Below are 12,366 nucleotides of genomic sequence, written 5' to 3' on the forward strand. Positions count from 1 at the left end.
ATGTTTAGGTAGGGGACATGGGCTTTTAACAATCCATAAAGTACTAAGACCATATAAAAGGATATATAAATACAAAATACACAGTAGTTCTTCAAGTTCCACACTGATAGCGTGTAATGAGATAAGATGATCACAATGCTGTCTATACCTCAGGATTAAGCATAGTGGTCCAGAAACAAGAAATGTAACTCATACTGGCAGCATAACTGAGAATTACGCTACTCTCTACCAGCAAAAGCAGGCATTCAAAAGCCAATGTTGCCCATATCGGTGGTGTTACTGTAGATGTCATCTACCCCAGCTCTGAATGGAAATAGTGATAATTTTACAGAGTAACACATGGGAAACATTAACAGATACAGTCTACAGGTCTCGATACCTGTTTCCCAGGGCAGAAAGCGTTCTTGTAGCAAAGGTGATAATGTGATACTGTGGCATCCTCACAGAGCACTGTGAGGGGAGGGTGCAGTATCACACACTGCCTTAGTGTCAGGATTTGTAGCGTTAAACTGGAGACTTTTTCACAAGCCTATCACCTGTCCAGTGATAACCATGGCTCTCAGGGAGATGCTGGCTCAGATGCTAAACTCTTGCCTTTTGTGATGAACTTTTTCAGGTCTTCCAAGTGTTTCCTTTCATTTAATGAATTAGCTGTCCACAGCCAACTTAAGCTGCTTCAACTTTTTATTATTATTTGCTGATTCCTATTAATATCTTAGGCATACTTCGGACCATTGCTTAGATGGCATAGTCCCTGCCATGCAGATCATTTACTCTCAAGTCCGACAGATTTCAGTGAAGGTCTAAATCTTTGCTGTGCGAGTCCCCATCAGGAAAGAGGTGTAACAGCTCCAGTCACCTGGGAGTGCAGGCAGCCCTGCAGCTGCAGCACTGCGGGTAGGAAACCCCCAGGAAAACAGAGCCCACAGCAGAAGTGAAGGCTGTGAGCTGGAGGCGTGCGAGCGTCCTGCAGAGGCTGGGCACTGGCACGGCAGGGGGCGGGAGCACCAGTGCAAGAGCAGCAGGTACCCCTCTACCCACTCCCAGCCCTGGCACATCGTCCCCATGCAGGGTCACACCACCCTGAGGCATCTCATGGGGGACATGCCCTCTCTCTCTGCTGGCTCTTCTCCCAGCTTTAGCTCCTGTGCCCCTGCTTGGCTCAGCAGTTGCCCGACCCAAGAGCCGTGGGCATGCAGGAGAGGGAGGCAGGAAGGGCTGGCACCTTGTTGGAGAGAGTCATCGGGGAGCTAAAGGAGAAAGGCATTCGCACCTGTCGTTTGTGCTAAGGCGGTAGCTTAGGAGGAAAAGGAGCTACCGGGGAAGATGACGCCAAACGTTACTTTCAAGGAATGTGGCTGCAGGCACCCATCCCAGGGAAAGCCAAAGGTTTGCTGAGATGGCAGATCTGGGTGCGGCACACCCACCTCTGGCATGTGCAGCTCCTGCTCCAGCTGGACATGTTCCTTGGAAGAGCAACTGTGCTGAAGCTGCCAGCACTCAGGAGGAAAACAAGACAATCTGCAGAGTATATGACACAACTTGTTGGTCTGAAAGGCATGGGAGATTTCAGACATATGAGACACAACAGATCTTCAAAACAACTTGCTTTGTGCTCCTGCTCCTGCCAAAACAGGTTTGCTCTAGGTGTTGTGTGAATGAGTCCTGTTAGCTACTCCCACAACAACCAGAAATCTCAGTGTAGGGGAGGAATTACTGTTATTTGCTCTGTTCATTTAGCACACCATCCCCTTTGCATTGTCTGAGTAATGTACAGTGAACAAAGCCCATAAACTAGATCTCTTCCATCTTTTTATTGGAGTATGATGGACTGATAGATTCATGGAATTTAAACTACTTTGTCCAGTCAAAAAGTACAGGATTCACCAAAGTAATCTCTAAGATGTTTCTTAAATAGCTCACCTAGGCTTGGTTTTTTTGTGGAACACACACAAAAAACCCACACAAGACTAGCTAGGACAGATGGAGTTGCCATTAATGGTACAATGACCATCTGCTGTTCTATCTTCAAGCCGATTTTTAAAGTCATAAATTAAGCCATTGTGTATTATTGTGGGGGTCTTTTTCCTCACTGCGTCCATGGGACTTACATTGCTGGGGATCATTATCTTGTAGTAACAGAATGAGAGCCTTTGGCAGCCACTCACATACACACAAGGACAGTGTCAGTAATTCTGTGGAGCTCTATACCATTTACAGAAATGCAATTTATGTATGCAAAATTATTTGAGGGTCAAACCTTTCCAATGACAATATTAATCTAGTGCTTTGTAAATGTTATTTAATCTCCATAACAGTGTTTGGATGTGGTATGCTTATTTCCATTGGAATGGCTTTGGATATTATGCATTCTAATGCATGTACGTCTGGATTATGCATACAGACCATGTTTATTAGAAAGAAAACATTTCTCACTGCAATGAGTGAGAAATGTTTTGAAATCTGTTTCTTTCTTAGGCAGTAGGTGCTTTTATAGTATAATTATTTAATTTCTGAACTTGGTGTATTAATCTTTTTTCCAACTTCTCCTCAGCAATCTGATGAGCTGGAAGGTGCAAAAGCCTTCAGAGTGGAACTTCAGCAGCAGTGGTAGAAGAGTCAGGAAAACAGCACAGATTCCCAAAAGCATAAGCTAGAAAAAACTCAGAAAAAGTGCCCTTCCATCTTTTTAAAATACTAGTACACAATTTTTCAAACTTCTCCAGGCATTTGCCCATCAAGCTAAGTCTGAAAAGGCTTGTTCATTGGCCATACTCTAAATGACCCATTTGTCTTTTCCAAAGTTTGCTGGTGCCAGAACTGCTTCTCCTAGATGTTTAGAATTTTGTGGAGACAGGCAGCTCTCTGAAGATGCAAATATGCATACTCACGCAGAGGGCTCCTGTGACTGCAGAGGCTGCTAATCTTAGAGGGAACTGTCTAGTCCCCGTCACACACTCCCAGGGCTCCAGCTTCTTCCCGCGCTTTAGCTGGAAAATTCTGGCACGTTGACCTGGCTCAGACTCCTTGCTGTGAAAACACAATGGGATCCATTCTCCTATCATGGACAAGTTATGCACATAAAAACCCTGTTGACTGAAAGGAGAACAGACCCCTTTAGCCTTAGCATGACAAAACTCCTTTGAATGCTTACAGCATTTTTTAGTGAACTATGTTGAGGATGGAGAATACTTTCTCCCTTCTCCCTCCTTTGCTCCTTCCCCCTTGCAGAAATCTGTAGCAGCATACCTAGCACCTCTCATCTGTATAAGGCTCTCAAAACCCACCTTCATTCTTTTCAGTCAGTTTTCTCTCTCCATAACTTGGATAGGGACACACTTTTTATTTTAATGCAACTGGCATTCACTCTTTGATGGTTCTGCCCACCTGCCCCATCCAAGTCCCCTGTTACACAGTGGCTTTGATGAAACTGATAGATCAGGTGCTCTGGGATCATCTATTTGACATTAATAGATATGCCTGATAATTGGGAGACAACATGGGCAGAGTTACTCTGAGTCAGAATCTATAAATATTGCAGAAAAAAGATTAAAGTCCAGACTAGCAATTCAGTGAGACCCTGTAGTTGCCAACAAGTCAACTGACATCCATCTCACACATAACTGGCATGATAGTGGTCCAGATAATTACTAATTTTTATCTACACTATTGCCTTCTATAACCTTTAGATGTTATATTATTTAGATATTATACCAGTAACACTACAGCAAACCAAGACAACCAGTCATGACAACACCAAAAACAAACAAACAAAAAAACAACCTGACAAGTTACTCTTCTCTCCAGGTCCTTCTTTCTTCCAGAAAAAAAAAAAAAAAAAAATAAAGAGGCAGGTTCTGATGGTGAATGAAATTGGACTGATTTAAGGTGGAGCGACAAGAATTGCAGATTTGAATTCTTGCACTGGGATTCCCCAAATTTCTAATCCTGGCCCCTGTAAAAGCAGACTTTTTATCCGAAGGGCAGAAACAACCATATAATAGTTTAAAAAAGGGTTTGATCTAGAGCTCTCTGAAGCAGATAGAAGTTCCCCTATTGTCTTCAGTGACTTTGGATCCAAGCTCCAAGAAAGTGATTACAATTATGTGTAGAAATTATTTTTTTTAAATGGCAGATAGTAACATCATGAATTTAAATAATATTTGGACAGCTTATTTGGATCACTTGTGGTAATTTGCTTCTTAGTCAAACAGTAATACATTCATAAGAATAAAGTAGTAATCAGTGGTTTATTCTTTGAACGACTCAGTAGGATGGGAGCATAAGTTTTGTTTTAAATGTGATAGCAACTTAGGTAAAATATCTTGTTTGTTTGGGTTTTTTTTGTAATATTGTGTAAAAAAAGTTGTATAATGTAATCATTTAGTGTTTATTTTATTATGTGTACCTTCTACTCAGAGGGTTGGCATTATTGTTCCTAACAGTGATGGATACAAGCAGATCATGCCCTATGACCTCTACCATCCACTTCCTCGGTAAGTAAAACAGTCAACCAGATGCTAGGATTAACAAATACATTTACTTCTTTTTTTGTCTTCTCTACATTTCTGCTTTGCTCTTAAACTAAGTTAACAGATGCTGCTTTTCTCTTGCTCTGGACTCCTGCAGATTAACCTAGAGATGTTCAAGGCTAACCTGTTGTTATAAACTCTGTTGATGCAGAACTGAAATTATACTCTAGCTGAAGCAGCAATGCAGACTTATTAAGTGTGTGTTCCCTTTCTTTCTCTCTTTGCTCACCCCCCACCCCAACCTCCCCTTTTCTCTCACACCTTTCCTTGTTCTTCCCTTTACTCATCTCTGAACAGGACTATAACCTGTGGCTTTGTAATGAACCGTCAGATTTTCTCTCTCTCTCTGGTGGTGCTGCTTCTTGCATGCTTACAAATTGTGAGATTTTGGGTTTAGACAGTGTTAGTATTATTTTCTGATCCTGCAAACCCATGTTAATGCCTTTCCCAGGGCATTAATCCATTGGCTTTTCTAAGAAATCAAAGATCAGGGCCTGATTTGTATTATGAATTATCTCACAATTAAGTTGTCTTATTCATAGAATCATAGAATCATAGAATCATTAAGGTTGGAAGAGACCTCTAAGATCATTGAGTCCAACTGTCAACCCAACACCACCATGCCCACTAAACCATGTCCCTAAGCGACTTGGGATGTAAGACAATGTAAGACTTGAGATACTCATGGAAATAATCCCATGAGTAATTACTCTTAAAGTAGTGAATAAGACTGGTGCTGCTAAAAATGTTTGGTAGCTGAAGGATAATAACCTTTTGGTTTTGAAATACTGCCTGGACATGCAATAGTATTGTGCTGTGTTTCCTTCTTCATTAATTTATTGTGTCATGGAGTATGAAATCACAGAAAGAAGCCCCTAGGCAACTTGTTAGTCTCATCCTGGTGAGGAAAGGACCTCCTTCAAACCACGATGAGTCCTAACGCAGAGAGCTTTCAGCATCAGTGTGCAGGCGCAGTGCATTCACATTCAACAGAGTCTCCAGCCAAATTGTGGACCCACCCCAAGCTGTGAGTAAGAAATCAAGGAGAAGAGTGGCTTACTTGCCAAGCACTGTGGCTGCCATTGATGTTGACACCCTTTATCAATGATCTGTGTGATTTGGATTAGGCTTTCTCTTCCTAGCTAAGTGCTTATGGTTATGTACACACAGTCATTATCACAAAATATTCGTGAGATAGATACACTTATAAAATATATCCCTGCGTCTAATTCTTTCCTTCTAGTAAAAGACTTTTCTCTGTTCTTTATTTAAAAAATAAACATACATACCTCCTAAACTCAAAAATTAAACCTCTGATAGTAAGGAATATAGAAGTTAGAATATTAATACAAGATTTAATACTCCTGCTTTGAATAAAACAGATTTTATTTCAATTGTGCACAAAGGGCTTGTATATTGACAAAAGACAGAGAACAATTTTATATCAGAGGATGATTCAGCAGTACCTAACAGTGGAGGGACTGTATTTAAGGAAAAAGCATCCTGAGCTGACAGCTAGGCAGAGGCTTATTACTGCTTAAGAAAATCCAAAATAAAGGATCAAAATGCCCTGAGAAATTTGGCTTTCAGTAACACTGAAAGCAAAAAAAAAAAAAAAAAAAATCATTCCCTGAAAACGATCAAAAGGCTGAGACTGTTTCTCAAGCTGTTCTGGATTATGGTCTCACCCCGTAACAGTCCCTTTACATCCACTCTCTCAGCCGCACTGTTCTTTAACCCCCGCATTGATTGCTTAGGCTGCCACTGCTGGCTGGCACCTCTGCCCCCCTTTTTCCCTCTGCTGTTTCGCTGCTTCTTCCCTTCTTCTCCCTCTCCCCCACTCCCACATGTGCTCCTATGAACCCACAAACAGGGCTCAGGTCTTCCTCCCTCACCCTGAGAGGGAAGACACAGCCACACGTCTCTTCTCCAAACCTCAGAGGCAGCAGAAACTGAACAGACCACGAGGCTGGCATGAGACAGGGCCAAGTCAGGGGGATAAAAAATGTCTTTCCTCTGAACCTGCAGAGTTTAGGCAAAAAAACCCAAACCAAAAAAAAAACTCAACCAAACCAGAGAGGCCATGGTTGCATTACCTGTCTGAGACTGGCACCTAATACCAGGGACAGAGGAGAGCGACAAACACTCCAGGAGAAGTGGAGAGCAAATCTGGGAAGGCATCTTTGCAAGATTTCCCTACTGCAATCTCTCAGCCTTGAATTTTATCACGAAGAGGGAAAGGTATAGTTCAGCAGATATAGTGCTTACTTTTAATGCACCACCAATTCCTTTCGCAAATTCTCAGTCAATGTTGCACCCTTTGTATGTCAAAAGGAGATGTGACACCTGCTTTAAGAGCTGTGCAACAGAGAAACTTCACCTTCCTATCTTACACCCATACAAAACCTGAGGACCAAACTGCTTGCCTAGATTTAAACTGCTTGGTATTGCTGAGGTTGCCTAAGGCGTCTGGAAACTTGTCCCAACGACTCCAGGGAATTCCCCGGTTCCACGTCACTTTTATGCCTGGGAAAAGCTGGCTCAGGCTGGCTGCAGCACTTTCTGCTGTTCATAAGTTTCAGTTTGAGGCCTCTTCATTTAGATTTGTGGTAGTGAGAAACCTTGGCTGTATACTGGGAAACTTGTTCAGCAGAGCCACAGGTAACACATTTGAACTAAAAACATGGCTAAAATTACCCATTCGTGATATATGTGGCTTATGCTGAGCACACGATGATGGATATGGCATGGTGTAAACATTGTTTCAGCACTTCTTAGTGATAAGTCGTAGAATTAATCAGTGGCTTTACCATTCATAAACAGCTATTAACATAAGCCGTTTCACATTGAGTTTTATGGCACTTTCAGCCAGTAGCCAAGTGTGGGTAGTGCTTACATATACTGGAGCTGATGAGAAAAAGGTGGGTTGATATGATGAAAAATCAGAGGGAAAGATAAACATTTTTCATATTGCCTCATAATCTTGGTGGTCTTGTAATTGTTACTTAATAAAAATAACTCCTTTGTTTTAAGTGAGAGAAAAAAATCATCTTTCACTTTGTTTCCTTCTTGTCTGAAAGAGGAAACAGGTGGGGGTTTTTCCGCAAAACCAATTTTTTTAAAGTCAAAAAACAAAAACTTATGACCCAAATCATTGTTTCAAACATTATTTCTAATGTCTTTATCAAAAAGGTATTTGCCTTTGAAAAAACAAACAGATTTTGTTAAATGTTTCCAGGTAGATAGAACATGCACATTTTTATACCATCAGGCACGCACAGGATTATACAGGAATAGCCACACTGGGTCATGACAACAGTCCCAGACCCTCTCGGTGACAATGGCTTAAATATAAGAGAGGAAATACCAGACTATTTTATGTGGACAGACATGTACACATATAAAACAATACATATATTATTGTATACGCATCACTGTAAAAAAAGTATTATTCTGATAAGTATGCATAGCTTTTCAGAACACACACTTTGTTCTGTGGATTTGTCATTACATTCTCAAATGGCACCTGTAGAGAAAAAATGGTTTCCCAGTTCCTCTCACTGCCTCAACTGTAAGGAAACAAGGCCCATGTGGTTTATCCATCAGAGGCCACGTGTCCTATCAGTATAGTCACGTCTTCTTTTTGGTAATTTCCTCACATCTTCTCTTTTTCCCTCAACTAAGTTGTTTCCCTGGAAAGAAACACTGCTGTTTCCTTGTATGATCTTGCAAAAGGAGCATCAGCTTCAGAGCAGACTGAGCTTCCAGTGATTTGTGACAAAGATTCCTCAGAACATGACAAATTGTGAAGATATGATAGTCCCATCAATTAAATAAAAGGAATTAAGTTAAAAGTATTCAGAGTTTCTGTGGAAGTAGTCACTGGGTTAGTGGGAGGGAGGATATTTCATATTACTAATCTGTGATTTAAAGACAGCAGCCATGAGAGTGCTTTGCTGTTATGGCCATTTATGAAAATATGTATATATTATTAATTTTTACTGACATTAATCAGAAAAAAACCCCTCCTGCAGATAGCAATTTATGCATTTGGGGGGTGCGTGTGGGGGTGGAGGCAGCAGGGATTCCTTTTCCTGATGCCTCTCTGTTTTGGGGTCTTTTTTCCCCAGATGGGAAAGTACACCCTGGACTGCCTGTTCCTCATCCTGTGGAGGGGGCATTCAAAGCCGCAGCATCTCATGTGTGGAAGAAGACATTCAGGGTCATATCAGCCCCGTGGAAGAATGGAAATGCATGTATACTCCAAAGATGCCTGTTGTCCAGCCTTGCAATATATTTGACTGCCCAAAGTGGCTTGCTCAGGAATGGTCTCCGGTAATCAGCTTAGCTTTGTTGATTTTGTATTTACCGCACTAAGAATATATCTTAAATTATAGTTTAGTGAGCTTGTGGAAGTAGGAACATTCACTATTTTCTTTCCTTATTACCATGACCTCTGTTTTAAATTATGCTATTTGTCTAACTGCAAAGTAAATACTCAGGCATAATGTATTAATAAGATTAACATGATTAAGGGGAATGATGAAAAAATAAATCAGATCAGTAATGTTAGTTAGTGACCTTCTACTAATAATAGACTGGGAACATAAATGAAATGCACAAAACAAAACCAGTAAGCATGTAATGATATATCTCTATTACAACTTTTCAGCCATAAATTGAATATCATGTATTGTTGAGAAATTTCCAGAAATACGTAAAACCATAAATGACTCTGCTCTTTGATGCTTGTGGTTGTTTATTCCTGACTCACCTTTCCTTCTGTACGACAGTAAATGTCTTTGAAATGTCTTTCTACAAAAGTAGAAAAGTACTTTGCTTTTGTACATGAAGACTTAATCTTGAATGTAGTTTCTCACCACCCCAGTTTCTCAACAAATAAAATGGGCTTTAGAAGCTAAGCTAGCTCACCCACAGGTGAGGTGTTCTTGACTGATTGCGAAGTGTTTAGTGATTTCCAGATGAAAGCTGCTATCCAAGAGCAAAGTAATATTGGCAGTATCCATAGTCCTCCCCGCTGGTTGGTAGTTTTAATCCTCTCCCATGCAACTGCCTCTGAAACAGTCTGTACAGGGGAAAAAATGGATGTACCTTACCAAAAATAAAGGAAAAAAGACTTAAGAAAGTGTCTGGGGGAAGAAAGTCCAAATAGTTTCCCATTCTGTTTGGTGCCATGTTCCAAAACAGCTGAGTGTCACCCCTGTTAACCCGTAAGCCCCAGTACTTTGTCCAAGCAAAGCAGAGTGGCTCCAGATGAAACTGACAAGGTGTTACTGAGCATATCCAATACGGGACAGATGGCCACAAACCAAGTAACCAATGCTGAGAGAGTGACACTGCAAGAGAAATCCAGCAGCAAAATGTCCAAACCAAGTAAATGTGCAGAGCAAAAAGGCAAAAATTTCTGTGAATTAATTTTATACCTTATCCATAACTACCAAATATTATGAATAATTTATGTTCAGGGTTGGGTGTTTCTGCATTGGTTTACTCTCTGACATACACATACTTCTATTGCATATTCCCCTTTTATTTATCACTCTTGTGACGTATCACACGCACCTTTTTTTTTCTTTTTTTTTTTTTCCTTTTTTTCCCCCCAGTGCACTGTGACCTGTGGACAAGGACTCAGATACCGTGTGGTCCTTTGCATTGATCACAGGGGAATGCATACAGGAGGCTGTAGTACTAAAACAAAGCCGCACATAAAAGAAGAATGCATCATACCCACTCCTTGCTACAAACCCAAAGGTAATGAGGCAGAAGGTTTCTCATAAATTTTTCAGAGCTCTTCTATGTTGAGCAGTTTTGTTTTGTTGCTGGTAGCACTGTTTCCACCTGCACCGAGTTATAAATTTGCACCTTTAAGGCCTTCCATTCCTATTCCAATCTGCCTGCTAGCAACTTGGAGTGAATGCTGGCCCCTTCTGTGTGTGTGTACAGCTCTATCGATACAACCTCTTTCTTACAAGATCTGGGGTTTTCACTGTTAATTTGTGATCCAGCAGACCAAGCAATATAAATGTAAATTTGACCATAGTGTAAGCAGGTTTGACCTTACTGATCGTGTCTGGGCTAAATTTGCCCTGTATTTTAAAAGGAATTAAATATATAAATAACATTTATGGTAGATAAATGTAACCATAATTTTAAAGTGCCTGTTCATAACTTGGTGCTTGAAATGGGTCAGAAGCAAGCATTGTATATCCCAACATGAAGTTCCTCTTACTAGCAAGGCTGCAAAATTTGGCAGACTGTTAGACTTGAAGCATCTTATAGCAGGAGTACTCACAATTTGTATAGAAATGTTTCTTAACTTGGGTCCTCAGACAGAGAGTAATACTGTGGTAAATCCCCCACATTTTATTGAGAGAAGGAGAAAATATTTCTGCAGCTGTTTGAAGGTTCTTATGGGGTGGGAATGTTAGAAAAAGTCCTGGAGACTGGATTGGATTAATGGGCAGTGGCCAGGTGCAGCAGACACAGGTATGTGAGCATGCATGTGTTTGTGTGTGTGTACAGCTCTATCGATACAACCTCTGTGTCTGTATACTGTCTAACTTATGGAAACTTGAGCTACAGCAATGCAGGTGAACTTAATTTCCCTAAACTGGAGGCTTAAACCCCACCATAAGAAGAAATCAATTCCTTTTAAAAAATGAATTGCTATCCTGATACATATTAAAAGCATTTATTATGAAGCCCTGCGAAATAAGAGTGACCCATGGCCTCGTGCTGATCCAAGATGAAACAGTGAAATTTGTCATTTTAGTTTCGGCACTCAGTGGCCGATGATGGGTGCACTTGCCAAGTTTCAGGATTCCAGTTTATCATCTGGACAATGAGAATTCACTGTGTCTGCCAGCCACCAAAGTGGCAAAACCCAGACACAGGGCCTCTGGGGAGCAATGGGTATGTTTGCACTGTATTTTGCTGGCCAACATGACCTTGCTCCGTCCACCTTCCAAGATAAAAAAAAAGGCCCTGTGACTGTTAGCATGACTCTGACCCTCATATGGAGATTCAGTGGGTTTGAGCTCAGTCAGTCAGTCGCTTTTATGGGGTTTTATCTGTTTATGGCATTCAGAGCACAGGTAAAGCAAGATCCAGTCTGCCTGCAGCACACAGTGTAAGCAAAATGCAGTAAGACACCAAAAAATCAGGTGTTGCAAACCACCCACAACTGACTTCTGTCTAGGGAACCTGAGAAGGGTGTAAGACCAGCTAGGAAAACTTTGCTTGTCTGCATCTGTCAAGAAGTCTCTTCCAATGGGACTTGCGTGGGAACAAAGTAAATTGCTGTTTGCTGGAAACCCACCCTTATCATAGAATCATAGAATCATTAAGGTTGGAAGAGACCTCCAAGATCATCGAGTCCAACCGTCAACCCAACAACACCCTTGCAACAGAATAGCGTCTTTACCCTGGATAAACTCTTATGCTGTCCTTTGCAGTGATGTGATTAATTTCTGCATGTGATTAATTTCTGATTGTAGGCAGTTATTTTTTTCTTCCATTTTTTCCCATGGGATGGAAAGTCCTACACAAAGCATACTGTTTTGCTTGGGTTTAATTTTACTCTGCATCTTGCTTCTGCAAGGCTCTCACAGTTCTCCCTCCATAATGCAAGTGGTAATGTTTGAAGAATCATAGACTCATAGAATCATAGAATCATTAAGGTTGGAAGAGACCTCCAAGATCATCGAGTCCAACCGTCAACCCAACAACACCATGCCCACTAAACCATGTCTCTAAGCGCCTCATCTACCCGTCTTTTAAATACTTCCAGGGATGGTGACTCAACCACTTCCCT

General features: G+C 41.1%; 1 protein-coding gene across 1 annotated transcript in view; it reads left to right on the top strand.

Moving 5' to 3' along the window:
* ADAMTSL1 (ADAMTS-like 1) overlaps positions 1 to 12,366 on the top strand; it is a 468,861-nt gene that overhangs the window by 357,637 nt on the left and 98,858 nt on the right. The window contains exons 11-13 of the mRNA XM_009328162.1: positions 4,446 to 4,496; positions 8,663 to 8,867; positions 10,157 to 10,304. Coding sequence (XP_009326437.1) covers positions 4,446 to 4,496; positions 8,663 to 8,867; positions 10,157 to 10,304 — 404 coding nt within the window. The remainder of the gene's footprint in view (positions 1 to 4,445; positions 4,497 to 8,662; positions 8,868 to 10,156; positions 10,305 to 12,366) is intronic.

The sequence above is a fragment of the Pygoscelis adeliae genome, unplaced genomic scaffold (assembly GCF_000699105.1).
Source record: "Pygoscelis adeliae isolate BGI_AS28 unplaced genomic scaffold, ASM69910v1 Scaffold45, whole genome shotgun sequence".
NCBI classification, from domain to species: domain Eukaryota; kingdom Metazoa; phylum Chordata; class Aves; order Sphenisciformes; family Spheniscidae; genus Pygoscelis; species Pygoscelis adeliae.